Here is a 16,801-nt window from a genome sequence, read left to right on the forward strand (position 1 = left end):
GCATGTGGGTGGGTGGGTGCAGGGTGGGAGAATGATGAATTCTGATTTTAAAATTGGCATTCAGCTGCTTTTAGATCAGCTGTTTTTTCTAGCATGCATCGCAAAAGAGGAACTTAAACTGCAGGAATAGTAAGATATCTCCTGAAGAGTAGTAGATATTTTTTAACTCTCTAACTCCACATTGGAATATTTGCAAAATAGCTACACATAGTTTATTCATGTCACATCAGTCATTTAAAGAGAACTGATTTTTTCTGCTTTTCTTTACAGGTGTATTACTAGATATACAGCGACATTTTCAGGTCAGTGACAGTGGAGCTGGTTTACTTCAAACAGGTAAGAGTGTTTTAACGCTGTCGCCTACCCCAACCCTCATGCAAACCCCCACATAAACCTCTTCTAAATTATTTTTAATAAATAACAGTACTTAATTGCAACATTAAGACCATTTTAGTTATGTTACATCATGAAAAAAATAAGTATATGCTAATTAAACTAAAGAAATATATGCTTTCATGAATAGTGTCTATATTTTGTGTGCTACAATTAGATTTTAAAGGCTTTTTCAGATACTGTCTTTTGCTTACAAATTTTGTTTGTTTAATTAAAAATGTTGCTAGGTGTGCTATTCAGTGCAACTTATTCAGACAACTAATTTACCTTGCTATTTTATCCATTGTGTTATCTGCTGTGCAGCAACACTGACTGTGACATTTTGCTTGACATCATCAGCTGTGACATCACTGCTGCTAAGGAAATGAATCACCTTTCACTTATTGTTATTGTAGCTGCACTGCAGCTGATTAAATGGCTAGAATGTCATTAGACCTGCCCACTTGTTTAACATATCCAGGGTGGCTCTGTGGCTGCTTTTTTGTTTCCCTGTCCATAATCTATGGTTTAATCTAGGTCTGCAGTTACCATCTGTGTGTAGTTTGCAAGTTTTTCCACCTGCCTGGGTTTTTCAAATAATTTGCTGATTGAATTGTTAAATTCACACTAAACGCACGAACACACACATATATACACAGACACACACACATACTCACGCACAAATGTATGGGTTGTAGGTAAATACCCTTTCCTTGAACAGCATCTTTCAAAGTAAAATAAATGCATTGAAATAAGGAATTGTCAAAGAAAGTGCACATTTTTCATTTTTGCAGGGGGCTCCCCCTCCCCCCCCCTAACTTAAATATACTGACCCTGAGATCATATACTAATACTTGGAAAAAGGGAAGTAAAAAGGGAAATTACCTTATCCTAATATTATACAGTCTTGCCAGAGTGTGTCTGTGTGTGTCTGTGTGTGTCTGTGTGTGTCTGTGTGTGTGTGTGTGTGTGTGTGTGTGTGTGTGTGTGTGTGTGTGTGTGTGTGTGCCTCTGTGTCTGTCTGTCTGTGTGTGTGTGTGTCGGTGTGCGTCTGTGTGTGTGTGTGTTATGTACAGTTACCTTAAGAATTTAAGTGGTAATTCTTACTTTCCTGATCTTTTGTCATTTTAAATCTGTAATTCACACAGCAGGTCTATGCACCATATACAAGTGCATGTCTGTGCCACATTTACTCCCAATGTCATCCTGCTGTAGTTACTCATTTACTGCAGAATAACAAGCTCTGTACTATTGCTACAGCAACATGGTAAACAGAATAACATGTTCGTACTTTAAACAGGACGTCTGTGCTTTCTGTGAGGTATTTGGCCACATAAAGAGTGAAGTTCTTGAAGTAATGCTATACCAAGACAGAAAAACAGTCTTGTTGTACCCACAGATAAGTATATACCCTTTTAGGGCTATTTGCATAATAACACAAATGTGAACAAGACACTTTGTCATTAACAAAGGCAGTATGTATTGAATATTTAATACTGTTCAGTAAATGATTAGTATCTTTATATGTTTCCATTATAATTGGCAGAATTAAAGTTCGTGCAGGCACAGAGTAAGGGAAACAGCTGGAATCGCACAATGCCACTGGTTTTCCTTCTGTCATGTCCGTGTGATCATGCAGTTAGTGTATATCAGTAGTAAGGTATGTGTGAGGTGTAGCTCTCCCTGCATGTGGTGTATAGGGCACTTGTCCCATGCAGCCATACCTTTCAACCTCTCAGTATAAACAAGCTGGACAAAGCCAAAAGTAATTGGGGGACAAAGGACAGCAGTAGGGACAGATTTTAAAATGCTGATCTTATAAACTTCAAAAGTTGCTAGAATAACACATTTTGTGTTGGCCTGCATTGTCTGAAAGATATGAAGATTGCAACTCAAACGTTATTATTTATTGACTTCAATCCTTAGTAATTTGCCAGAAAACCACAATTTTCTTGAGGAGCAGACCAAAATATAAGACAAAAATCTGGACAGTTGAGAGGTGTGCCCATGCTTATAAACATGCTTATTTTGGTGTGCTTTTTCATTTGTTTTATCAGTCATTGTCTACAGTTTATTTTTTTTGGGTCTTATATTCACTCATCATGCAGAAAAGGCATCAAAATGCATGTTTCATCGAACATGCTGTTCATCGAACCTGTGACGCCCATGCCCTGGCCCAGCAATCAAGGAGCCTCAATCCTCACCACTAACACCAGAGAGAACGTCTCATATATGAGTAAAGGATAACAAATACACACAGTAAAGTGCAATCTCCCTTAAGAGCACACAGAGATCACAGTCTGTCCGGGGCTGGTCGCTCCCTTGCTCTCCAAGTCCCCAATAAGACTCCCCACTGACACAGCTATAGGGTCCAGATCTCAGCCTAGCTGGGCAAGCTAAAACCTCCAGCACCCTCGCTGTCCAACCAGTGCTTTGTGTCCCTGCCCAAGTAACTGACACACACATGCTTTTGAGATAAGAGGTTATACAACCACACAGACACTTCTGGGGAAAGCTGGCACAGGTTCTCCAGCTGTGCCCCCTTTACCCAGACTATATGGTAGTATCGGCTGCCACCACTCAGATAATATTATCAGCTACCCAAAGGCCCTTAAAAGGGTGTCCAACTATTACTGTGCAATATTATTATCCAATTGGTAAGTGTGACTAAACAATCTCAAGGCTTATTGGAGTGACCTGGTACAGGATCCTTATATACATGCAATGTACTCTTAGAGCTTAACATATCTCTACACAAAACAGCCAAAGTTAAAAGGTTTTAAAATATTTAATAATAAATAATTAAAACCACAAGACAATACTTTCTACTACACAGTGCTAGTCAAAAGTTCATAGATCACACAGAAATACTTAAAATAAATCAGTAGTACAGTTCTGACATCACAGGAAAAAACACTTGGTCTAAATGTTCTAATTCCTAGCTATTGCTACAAGAAAACACACTTCTAAAATAACTTGCTTACATAGAGCAACAGGCAGTGCTGTGAGTTGGATAGTCAGACATAAATGCTTAATAATCTCTGGTTCTCACTGCTTAAATTGAGACTGCGATTCTGATAAAACATTACATCATGTCACACTTTACTGGTGTTCCCAGGCTGACAGAAACTGCATTTACATTCTTTTACACTTAGAGCAATAAAGGACATTCCACATGTAAATTCTGGTCATTAACTTTAGCCTTAAAACAATAGGCAGGGAGCCTTCATTTAGCCGGACTGGTGCCGACTTATAAACCTCAAAGGCACTCCTGAAATAATTTTAATTTCCAAGGACCAACAAGAAATGCTTGACTTAGCTTTCTTTACAGCAGAGGGCAATGTTGCCACATTGTTTTAAGTTCAACATTTCACAGTATTTTACAAATGATAGAATTATGCTCCAAATTCTATTTGACTAGGCTGGCATCCTTCACCCATCTCTACCAGTCTTCACAGAGCCATTGAAGTAAGACGACATTATGGTAGGGATCAGGAAATTTGCCTTTTTCTCCGCTGTAGTGCAATCTCTAAGTTGGCATATATAATTAGGAGGGGGGGGGGGCAGTCCCCCACATGAGTTTCCACTGAACAGCATTTTCAATGTAATGACGTTCAGCAAAATTTTTTTTTTTTTTTTTAATTAATTTTATTGTGCTGCTGTTCTAGTTTTGGTTGGTTTTCATTACTTTATTGTGCCTGTGGATTGCAGAGTGTAGGAAACTGAGATTTTTCAGCAAGGTATACTAGATCCATCAGAAAAATATATGCTTCTTTTGCAAATGCCAAGGTTTGCCACTGTTATAAGTAGCTGCACAAATGCTACTGAGCAGTGAGACATCTGTGACATCACTGTGACTCAAGTAATACAGAATTTCAATAGACGGTAATTATATGAGCTGGATGCACATTACAGATTTTTCACCATGAATTATGAGACTTCATTAACACTAAGAATATTAATTTATCTAGTCTGTGTGATAAAACATTCTTCAGCCTATTCTAGCAAGAATTAAAGAACTAGACAAGCTGATTATGCTCCTTTCATATTTATCATTATGTACATTAGCAACCAAAATATAAAACTATGCATAAACTAATAACGCCATGTTTGCCAGACATGTTATTAATAATAATGTGTATATACCAATTACATAGTCAGATTGACATCATTAGGAAAAGGAAACTCTCTACAGATATTGCATATGAATCCTGAGCAATCGATGCTTCCTGTCTAATATAAGCAGGCAAGTGACTTCTAAGGATTCGTATATCAAGGAACCATAGGCAGTTGATAAGTCATAAACAAAGTATAGCAGTATTATTATATCAATATGCAATGTCTGAACAGGGGTTACACTGGAATATAGCCATAACTGGCTCTATATTTCTGAGGGCAAAGACCAAGTAAGTGAACTTCAAAGTAAATAGCAGTATAACACACACCCTAGATGTTTCACTTCAGCAGAATGGTCACACGTGGTGTTCTGGAGGGCATAAGCAAGATACTGAAGAAAGAAAAAAAAAAAACAAAAGAGAACGATGTCATTGTAGTTATATAAGGATGCCAGAAAATCTATTAAGGCTGAAGTAAAGGTACACGAGGCTTGGAAGGGTGAGGGTAAAGAGATGCAGGAGACAAGTCCTCCCTTTGTGAACATAGAGTTCATGGAGTGTTCCAGTTTCCTTACACATTCGTAGATGCGCATGCAGTGTGCGAGTCCATGTGTGCATCCTGCTACGAGCTGATATACATCCAGAATTAGTTGCTTGTTTTACACCTGCCTCTTGGTGGGATTAACTCCCTCTCCCACAACCCTCAATAAGATATAGTGGTGTCAGCCAATAAATGAATGAATGAAAATTAGATGCAATATTTTTCAGTTAACAAACGCCCAATATATCCAAAGCAAGTGTATTTGAAAGTAAGCTATGTGCAACATGTGTGCAAACAGTTAGAAATACCATACTGAGGGGAACATGCCTGGGAATATTCTTTTTTGAGAGATCCAGAGTTAATGAAATGACTTTTTTTCTAATAGGGAAAACAAAATCTCCACATGTCATGTAAGCGATTCCTGATTATACTTAACATTCAGAAAGGACAGAGCCCTATGCAGGTAAATTAAAACCCTGGGCAGTCCCCAAACTAGTGCCCACATCAAACCAATGTTGAGAAGCAAAAATAAAAAAGGCCTTCCAAGGCTCAGTGTTGCAGAAAACTCTCTCTCACTCATTTCAACAACTGCATCTGTTTAAATGATGGAGTCCTGGCCTTAATGCCAAATTACCAATAATAAATGCATTGCTGTTCATGCCACCTTAATAGCTTCCACTTTGGCCAGCTTCTCCTTTCACCCCACCCTAGCTATGGAGTCTACTAAGGGTCACATTGTTTAGGAAGGCTGTCATGACAGTTATTGCCATCTACTTGATACTGTCAAAATGTGCATAATATTTTACAAATATACATTTTTATGTAAAGTAAGTTTGCAAGTAAGTGACCTTTTGGATGCCTTTGCTTACTCTCCATAAATAGAATTCTACAGGACTCGGAGTATTTTTTTTTTAATTAAAAACATTACATAAAAGTTTACTAGACACACACTATAGGCTTACACTTAATCATGTGTAAACCGGGCAGTATCTACTCCTCAAAGCACATATAAAGTCATCATAACCTAGATGACGGAGCATAAAGATGGTAAAAAAAGGCAGCAGATGTATTATTTCAAGAGGCAAGCTTTCTCAAAGAAAGAAAGAAGCTTGGCAGTGTCTAAGGCAGCGGTACTCTTGTTGGAGACTCTGCATACACATTTTTGTAGCACTGCAGGTTACTGTAGTGTTTAACTCCTAGCAAATCCTGCAGAGAACAATCTCTTTGTAACGCATTGTGGAAAATGAGTGCCTGCTAGGCTGCTGCCACATATATGCAGTATAGATGGGATTTTCTGATTGTGCCTCTGATTGCAAGGGGTAGACTGACGGGATACTTCACTGCAGTGGATGAAAAGATGGCCCCTTCTGCCAGGCTTTTCACATCTGCAGTGTGCATCTTGTGTTGTTAGAGCAGCAGAAAGCAAAGCTAGGTATAATGAAGTGATATACCAGTACTCGACAATCAAGGACACATAGACTGATGGAGTGCCGTCACCACTAGATCTCACTTTTTTATAGCTGATTTGTCACCATAGCAACCATCTCCATTTATTCTGAAGTAGCAGTCAGAGCCCATCACTCAGACTAGTAATCGTAGCAAATGAAGTAAGCAACAGCAGGTTTTGTCTGTAGGCATGTTTGTGCAGCAGCATTTAAATCAGCACCCTAAGAACATGAGAATTACTGCTCCCAATAATATGTTACAATCAATATTTCTAAAGTAACATTAAATAACATCAGACTACTGTTCGGTAATGGTTTCCACCTTTTAGTGACCTCTTTCCATAGGAACATAATTTTTTAGACGGGTAAACAGGATTTTGCTTTTAGCCCTCTGTCTGCCTTTTTCCAGTACATTTACTGCTAACTTTCCATCTTGTTCACTTGTCCATGCCATTGTCTTTGTTGATAGAGATCTATAGATCATAGGGTTTTGCAGTGAAGACTCTCTCTCTCTCTCACACACAAACAAACACACACACACACACACACACACACACACACACACACACACACACACACACACACACACACACCTTTCATGTTAATAGGAAAGGGGACTATAACTATAATTCTCTCTCTCACATCCACTCCTTTTTCCCAGACCTTTCACTATGTCATTTTACAAAGCACAGCCTCCCTACATTATTTCTGTCACCAGAAGCTTCCATCAGGTACCTAACATCCGGTGGGATTGTTCGCAATAAAAGAAAAGCAAAAGGAATGCATGTTCACATAATCATCTAAAGATGGCTAAAGTTTATGAATGTGCCACCGTCAGAATGACTACTATGCAAGAAGACGGACCTTAGAGTAAACAGCTCCTGGCATAACTTCACGCTGCCTCAGAGTATCTGTTGCAAATGCAGGACAATGGGATATGAATATGGATATTGTCAGGATGCAGGTAGAGAAGCCAAAGCTATGTCTTTTGGTAATCAAACCAAATCAGCAGAAATAAGTAATGACTGTGGCTTAGGCAATATAATACAAATGGAATTCATGGCTGTAATATACTTTTATTGTGTCAAATAGTAAAATATTTTTTGCAGCCTCATCTGTAACTGAGCTGGCATTTCTTTCCATGTCTGTCCTTCTCTTACCATTGTAAAGCAATGCCAGTTGTCATTTACCATTGTCTGGCTGATTGTTAGCATAAAGCTGAGTTGCATGGTACCTATTTCCCTGTTGTACTGAGAGTAGGCTTTTAAGTTATTCAGGCTCTAATTTTTCCGCAAAGTAGAAGTTTGTTAAAAAGATTACTCCACAACTGTTGCATTTATTTAGAGTTTTTAATCAAACATAAAACACTGAAATAAAGTGCAATAAATTACATTGAAGAGTGCAAGAATCTATAAATTGGGCATAATATAAATTAAAAAAAAATAGAAGTATGTATCAACCCAAATGTTTTGATAAATGTTTTGGAAACTTTTTTAAAGTATTCCAGTTGTAAGCTGTCAGATCCTTTCTGTAAGTTTTTTCCCTATAATTGTTAGCATCAGATAGGCCTGAAGACCAAGCAGCCAGTTATGGATGGTCTGCCAATGCAAAGCAAACTCTTATAGCTTTAGTGTCATGAAGAATTACTTTTCATGGACGGTGCCCTACATTTGCTGCGAAGTTGTATAATCCATGACCTTTTATGTCATTTTATAACAAAGTACACATTTCCTTACACAGTGGTACAAAAATATAGGTAAATGCAGTATATGAACATTGATATTAAAAAATTGGAGCTTATATATGTGAGACTGCCTTTTGTGGAAACTTCTCTACGTCTCTCTCTTTCTCCTGGCTTAGGAAGGGGCAAGTGGTCAAAGAATAGTTCTTATACTCGCAAGTGTCTAAACCGAAGTCACTGAAAAAGAAAAAACAGCTTTTACTAAATACATCTGCTTTTTTGATTAAAATACAAGCACCACCAAACGTTTGTCTGCATGCAGTATTACTGTAGCTACCTTAAGACCATTACATCTCTGATGACAGGATGTTTGTGTAGGTGACGGTTTCAACACGAAAACTACTTTTCAAAGTAACGGACTGATTTAGACAATCATCCAAGGACAACTGCGCTTCAGATATTTGAACTAGTACTGTGTGGCCTCTTTGTAAAGTGAGGGAACGGCAGCATTTACAGTTTGTGGAAATAGAATTCTTTACTTCAGCTTATTTACGTTATGAGCTACTGTCTCCAGAACTTGAGGATATATTTTGCAAACGCTCCCAGTATTACTTTAGTAATAATTTACAGCATAAATCTTTCAGACACTGCAAGGAAGGAGCAGCAGGACTAAACATGCCTTCTAGTATCCCAGACATCAGAGTGTAATCATTCCCAGTGAGAGCAGTAAGAACACTGTTATTAGAGTAGCAGTAAGTAAGAATATGTGCTGTAGTTTGTAAACTACAGAAAGTTCAGAACCAAAGACCATTAAATGTCCTCTCAGCTTCAGGACATTCATCAGTAAGACTATTTGGGTAGCATTTCTATTAGTAATGTCACATTAAGTATTAAAACTAGTTTGAAGGTATCACTGTAGTATTTTTCTGTGGATTCTGGAGTGTATATGGTATCATTCTTTCTAGCAGTAAAACATTATACTTATTTCTGGTTCTCTGTATTCTTATTTAGCTTCCTACAATTATGGTCTTCTCCTAAACACTTCATTCAATCCGTCATTGTCAGAAGAAATGTTTTCTGGGCCAGCTGTTTTTATTTAATTTATCTTTTCCATTTCATTTGTTAACCATGTATACCCTCTGGGCACTAGCCTGTTTTTCAGGGATAACCCAAGTTTGATTCTCAGCTAGAGCGTCTTCTGCGTGGAGACATGCATGAATGGGCGTACCTTCGTTGAAGGTTGTGCGTCAGGGCTGGTAACCAGGCACGTAAAAATCAACTACCAATCATTAGCGGACCGGAGTTCCGCTGTGGCAACCCCTAACCGGGAAAAGCCGAAAGACACAACAACAACCCAGAAGCTCTCTGGTTAAGTGACATGCTCAGAGTCTCACAGTAGGCAGATAGAGACTTCAGGAATCAAAATGGGGACATCAAGATTAAGATCATTAGCCACACCTAGACTTAATTCTGTGTGCTAAATTCCATAGAAATTAACCCTCTGGGAAGGCATCAGAGATGTTCCACAGCTGAAAGGCTCAGAAGTTAAAGTGGTGCTCTTTTCAAGGGCCTAGTAATTTAATACCAGAAATGTCTCATGGGTCAGATTCTAATGCCACTCTCTAGAACAGAATATATCAGTCTGAGCTGTGACACATCTTTCCTGGCAAATGACTCCACTGTAGTGCTTCATGCAGCTAATCAGCTGAGGGTGTTGTGACATTTTATTAAATTTAGACACAACCACCTTTTATTTATTTGTTTTATGCAATTAACAATGGCTCAAAGTAGTGTAATTGTAATGTAATATATGTATTTTTACATTTTATACTTTGTGGATTTATTTTACCAGTGTATACAAATTAGGTTTTTCATTTTTCATTTAATGTGATGCAATGTGGCTCCTTTAAGTTGATTCCAATGAAATTAATAGAAGGCTTGTAATGAAGTTTTTTCAAATTAATTGTTTTAATGAAGATTTTATTGATTAATGACATTAATTAGTGATGTAACAGTTGGTTATTTAAATGTGAAGTTGATTTTGTTCATTGTACTGAAGAAGTCCTTATTTTGAGGACAAAACCTGGGTTAACGTGTGTGTTTTTGTGTTTTCTGGTTGATGCTAATAAACTGTCTGGTTGACTTCTATTTTCCTTGACAGTATTGTTAGTTCAAGGGTGTTGTGGCTTTGTTAGCTGCTTTTTATATTTTATTTATTCGTTCCATAGTCCCATAAGTGAGATGATAACGTGGACTTTTTTTTTTTTTTTCATGTACAATTTTCTCCCAGTGTTCTTTTCCACAAAGAGGCAGGCCTACATTTAGGATTTTCAGTTGTTCTTCCTACTAATGGATACTGCTGGTATAAAGTGTTTTCTAAAGTAGATAGAGTAAATTGCAACAATAATCCTGTGGACGTCTCTACAATACTGGTCTGTGAATAGATCCTGCTATTTAAATATGCATTTAATATCACTGTATTATTGCTATGAAAAGAAGCCAATACCTTTCACTGCAGGAGCAAATCTACTGAAACCTTGAATCCCTCCTGTGAATCATATTACTAATAAGTAAAAGAAATGGTGCATCTTGGGAAGAGATATGCATTCAACATTCTGCCTGACAGATCGCCAACAATTATAAATTAACTGGGATGTTAATACTGCATAATTCCAGTGTCATTAACCTCCCAAGTCACTGGGGTCCAATTGCATAATTTTGAGCTTGCGTTTTCCATTTTAGAGTGCCCCTCAACATCGTTAAGCTGACAATGGTCTACAGATACAAACTAAAACATAAGTAAACATTTTGATTTAATGTATACAGATACTTTAGGTTTTTACAATGCAACTGGTCACTGACTCATCCTCTCACATGTTAATCGTTCTCCATCTGAAGCCAGAGTACGGCTGTGCCTCAGCTTTCTGTCGACTAAAGACCTTCAGATTTCCTTCTCTACAGCCAGATGACAATGCAGGAATATGTTTTACTTCCATTTATATCATGAACAGCTGTTAGTTTTGTTCAGTTTCACTTGTATCATGAACAGCTATTAGTTTTGTTCAGTTTCACAATGACAGAGTCCTGCAGCATTCACTACTACACATGACAGGGACTCAACCATCACAAAACTAATACACTGTCAAAATTTAAACATTAAAAGACTTTGCATAGTTCAGTAACTATAACTCCTGCCAGAGGTGGGAGTTGCATAAGATTTACTCACTCCTGGCCCAAGCACTTGAATGCAGTCTTGGTAAATTGGAAGTAAACTCCTATATAACCCCCCCCCCCCCATTCCTAGCAGATATTATTTCCATAGTAACTTTGATACCATGGCGTTCTAATTACCAGTAGTAACATATGTACATTATGAATATAGATGCCTAATTAAGACCTTTTCATATTGAAAACTATACCTCGGTGTCTCCTAGTTTGTTAGAAAGACATACTGTCTACAGTGGCTGCAAAGCTTAGGTGAATATGTTGTACACTTGCTGTGACCCACACCATAGTGTTTATACTAATAAAGTTTTCCCAACAAATCACTGTACGAATACTCTCCTTAGTATAAACTTTAAAGGGATCTGTACTGATCGGGTGTAAGATGTCTGTCTGAAGATCGATCCTGTTATGAACAAAGACTATCAGTCTAATTAATATACTGGCCACTAGATGAATAATAGGATAGCCAGCTGGCTTGCAGACATGACCCGGGAAGTTACAATTGGGAAGTCTACCTGTACGAAAAAAGGCTCCTCACAAGCAGAGTCCCTTAGAGATCATTCTGGGACCGCTTATTTGGCATTTACTTCTCTAAAGTCAAGGCCAATGTCAAGGACATCTGGCTGACAAAATCTGCAGATGATTGCAAATTAGGAGCAGTCACAGAATTCCCCACTGACACTAATATTCTCCTGGAAGGGCTAATACAAACAAGTAACTGGTGTCAGAGCCATGGACTAAAACTAAATGCAAAGAAATGCATACTAGTATTCTTCAGGAAGTCATTCACACCTGGTAGCTCTCATATCGATAACACACCCATAAGAGTTGACCCAATAGTCAGGGTCCTGGGACATACATAGACAGTAATCTATCCTTTGACCATCACATGTCTACAGTAGTAAGCAAGTCATTTTATGTTGTGCAACATGTAAACAAAGATATGGCATCTAGGTCCAAGGAGGTCATTCTTCACTATATTCGGTATTCATCAGACCTGTCATTGAGTACAGAGCCCCCTTTGGTATATACCTAACCAGGCACATCAAACAACTGGATCATCCACAGAGGTTCCTCACTAACAGAATGCAGGGCATAAATAACATGTCCTGTACAGACTGCTTCAAAGTCCTATCCCTGTATTATGTCTCCTGCAGGCTGTGGAGGGGAGATCTATGCCTGGCAAACAGGGGATTGTCACATCCCACTCTGATGGACCTCCTGCATATCCACAAAACAAACAGCACCGAGATTACACAGTCTAAAGATGTGCATGTTATAGAAATAGGCCCTGCTGGAGATATATGTATGTATCCCAGCAACTACCCCTTATCTGGAACAGGCTTCCCCATCCATGTGAAGTGGAGTTCTTCCCTAACCTACTTCAAGTTTAACTTTGGCAATTGGATGGGGAACCAGAAATTCATCCCTGGTTTAGCACTTATGTCTCTAGTGGACACAGGCAGTCTGTAAATGGTTCATCTCCTAAGTCCCTGCTTACATTTATCAAGGGTACCAGAACTTGTCAGAGATTTGAGGTGCATGGCTATGCTTAAAAAGGCCCTTGTGGTCATTAGCCTAGTACACACCTATGAACCTAAATAAACCACATTTGGCAAGATCTAACTAGAATTTAACAGGACAGTATGCAGTGTAAATGGTCATATTAAACAGGAATTGTCAAACAAGAGATTTTTTTTTAATTTAAATCCCTGTATTTTGTGTTTCCTATCAAAACTAGATCAAATATCCACGACCTTCCTGAATTTTGAGTTCTTCCTATTTCTAGAACTTCAACTGTTTTTAAAATATAGTGGGAGGAATAGTTATAATCCCCCAAGGTCCAAAGCATTCTGAGAATTATATTCAAGTCATTATGAAGGTATGTAGACTAGTTTCATGTTTAGAATGAGTACAACATACAGTTGGCCTTTTAAAAACAGAATCCACCTAACATTGATAAGCATTCTGGCCTTGTCTCACTATATCAAGTAGTCTTATCTATGTTTTAATGTTTTAATGAGCAAAGAACCAACAATAAAAAGCTGTTCACTAGATTATGAGGAACTTGATAAACGGATTCCCAACTAAAATTCAAAGCATTTCAATGCAAAGGAATTGTGGCAAAATGTTTCTCTTCCTTCTACTTGAAAATGATGATGTGATTGGTGCGTTAGGGACAGTACATCAAATTACATATCACCAAACATCACAGTGATAAACACAGAAACTGACACACCAACACTAATGTTTACTAATCCAGAATTAACCAAATATTCCATGACACACCAACACTGATATTTACTAATCCAGAATTAAGCAAATATTCCAGCACAAAAAAACTATCAGGAAGGAATTATCCCCTTTGTATATATTATTAACTCCAAAATCACTGTTATGCAACAGCTTAAGCACCCCTTTCACGGAATATTTATTTAATTTCCAACCATTATTGTAATATTTTAATGCTTTAGGTATCAAACTCAGAGCCTAGAAAGGCCTCCAAAGAGTTTGCCACCAATTAGAAGAGGGGCAAATACTTTATTTTCCAACTACTTATCTAAACTTTTCTTAAAAAATTGGGAAATGTTTCTATTTTTTTTTAATACATAATGGTAATGCGTTCCTCTATAAACCTGCAATGGAATGAAATGGCCTCTTGGATTTTGTCATAATTTACAAACATACTGTTGTTCCTCATCTCCAGTGACTGATCTTTACAGTAAATACTATATCACCCCTAAATGTGTCATTATGCATACATTTTGCAATCAGTATAAAATCTTTGTTTACTAATCTGTAGTTAATTGTGCATAATGACGACAGTTTCTCCAGTTTGTACTTTTAACACAGATACCTGATGTTCTTAATTTGCCCAGTAAGTCATCTAATCTAACCACGTGTAAATGCTTAGATCCACAAATGAAGGCTGCTTCTATCTGTAGTTATAATCACAGGTTTATAAATTGGGAGAAGGACCTTTCCATCTCCACTGAAGATTGTCTGGAGGATATTTTTAATGTCATAGTAACACATCCTAATAGCATCCATTAAATTTGGGCCAAGTGAAATCCCTTTATCTATTTCTAATACTTGGACTGTATCAACAGCATTTGCCATGTCTAAATAAGTCACACCTACTAAAAGCCCGCAATCAATTCTTCACATACCAGCAGAGTTCTATCAGTCGGTGTGCTTCACATACCAACAGAGTTCTATCAGTCGGTGTGCTTCACATACCGACTGATAGAACTCTGTTGGACAAGACCAACCTGCAGAAAAGCCATGCTAATCATACCTGTCAACTGTACAGATTTTCGAAGAATGTCCTGAGCTTTGCCTCATTTCTGGGCTGTTCCTCATTAAATTTGTGATTTTTCTGGATTTTTATGACAAATCTGTGAGGTTTGAATTCGCTGAATAATGACGGGCATTTGAGTTTCAGACTTTGTATACCTCAGAAAGTGCATGGTAAACAAGACCTTTTATTCCAACAACTTTCTAAGTTTGATCAGTATTTAAAATTTCTCTCTATTTTTGTGGCTTTGCCCCCCATTATTTTTGGGTTTGTCCAGATTTTTTGTGCCAAAAGGTTAAGAGCTACGATGCTGATATAAAATCCTGACAAAGTCAGTTTTCAGCAGCTAAGTTGGTTAGTACTCTTTCAAAACATTTCCAGAGGGTACATTTCAAACAAATTGGTATATATTTATCCACAAAAGGGGCACATCCCCCTCTCCCTTAGAAGTAGGTACCTTAATGGCCTCTTTACCAATTTCAGCAAGAAAGCCAATTTTTAAAGACTCCTGAACTAGGAAGAACAAGCAAGGAGAAATTATACTGAAATATTTTCAACAAGAAGAATCTATTAATGCCGTCATAACCAGCTCTAGTATGAGACTTAATTGCCTTTAATGATTTATCCAGAATGAAAGTGGACATAAATATGATGTGGAGAATGAATACGCCTTCTCTAGTCTCTACCCTGGTCCTCAAAAATCAGTAAATGTATCCAAAAAGATTTTAACCAGCTTTTCTGAGTCAGTTACAGGACTGCCTATCCATCTGTTTGCATTCCCCTTTTTCCCGTTTTTGCACATGGAGTTGGGGTGCTGCATCATCTACACCCAGTGTTCACACCACTGGGTGGCTAGCCCTTATGGGACTATCATGTACTGTCCAGTATTTCCTAAATTTTCTCATACATTTAAAAAATGCTTTCCTGTTATCTAGCTGTGCCCATTGCCAAATTATTTTTATAATTCTATCTAGTGGCTTGTATTTCTAAAATAGTTTTTAGTTTTTATATGCCTTTCTTTATCAGGCTAAGACTATTCTTATATCCTTCCAATATTTTTTTTTTATTTTGTGTTTCTCTTTTTTTTGTGCCTTCTCAAGACCTTTTGTCCACCAAGAACATTTATAATCTTTAGGCTTATTCAAGATGGTAAGGACACTCGTCTCTCAGTAAGTTCATTGACATATTCATAAAATATCTCCCAGCAGCCAACAGTAGGCATTATTTTCTTCCAGTTACAGTCCTTCGATTGTTAAATCATTTGAGGAAAATCAGTCCTGTAAATATGCCTTACTAGTACCATAAGCCTCCTGAGTACCCATTGTGGTGGTGGTGTTCGGTAGTTCCCAGGTAACACTTAAATGATCAGAGCCCATAAGCTATGATTTAGAAGTACACTCTATTTCATTAATATTATATACCCAGACCACATTATGCGCACACACACACACACACACACACACACACGACAGAAATATCATTCACTTCATCTAGTAAGTGAAAATGTAACAACAAACCAGTTGTATTAACCCAACACTCCAAGGCAAACATCCTTCCTATACAATGTTGTTCTAAAACTTTATTCCAGTACTCCTTTCACACCACCTTCATTCACAGATTTCTGTGCATATTCACACAATACAGTGAAATGCAACTATTTTGCATAAGTGAAATTTGATAAACTGAGAAGTGAAAGCTATTTACTAAGCCAAGATTGTGCTAAATCTAGCCAATGAGCTAACTTGACATTCCAAGTCTCATATGTGCAAGTCCTGAAACAGCAAAATTGAATGACTGCAAATAATAAGTTGAGCTTTGCTGTTCCTTGGAATATTCCCTTTTCACTTGGGTGTGACAGTGTTGGAGTTTGTATATATAAGTTTCAGGGGACATGCCCCCCCCCCCCCACACACACACACACACACACACACACACACACACATCGGGAGTACTGGATGGCATGCCTCCCTTTGAAATAACTGAAGGAGAAAGGCAGTGTTCAACATTTACTATTCTCCTGTGTTTTTGGTCCTTTCTTGTCATTCACCTTTACAATTTCAGTAGGTAGCCTTTCAGTGATATACTTCACTGCAGTCAGACTTGTAACAAATTGTCCTACATCCT

At 37.8% G+C, this 16,801-nt stretch overlaps 1 protein-coding gene across 2 annotated transcripts in view; it reads left to right on the forward strand.

Moving 5' to 3' along the window:
• LOC122787461 (protein spinster homolog 2-like) overlaps positions 1-16,801 on the forward strand; it is a 792,211-nt gene that overhangs the window by 115,825 nt on the left and 659,585 nt on the right. For both annotated transcript variants that reach the window (XM_044054193.1, XM_044054194.1), the window contains exon 2: positions 271-336. In XM_044054193.1, coding sequence (XP_043910128.1) covers positions 271-336 — 66 coding nt within the window. The remainder of the gene's footprint in view (positions 1-270; positions 337-16,801) is intronic.

This window comes from Protopterus annectens, chromosome 13.part0 (assembly GCF_019279795.1).
Source record: "Protopterus annectens isolate FY-2018-M chromosome 13.part0, PAN1.0, whole genome shotgun sequence".
Lineage (NCBI taxonomy): Eukaryota > Metazoa > Chordata > Ceratodontiformes > Protopteridae > Protopterus > Protopterus annectens.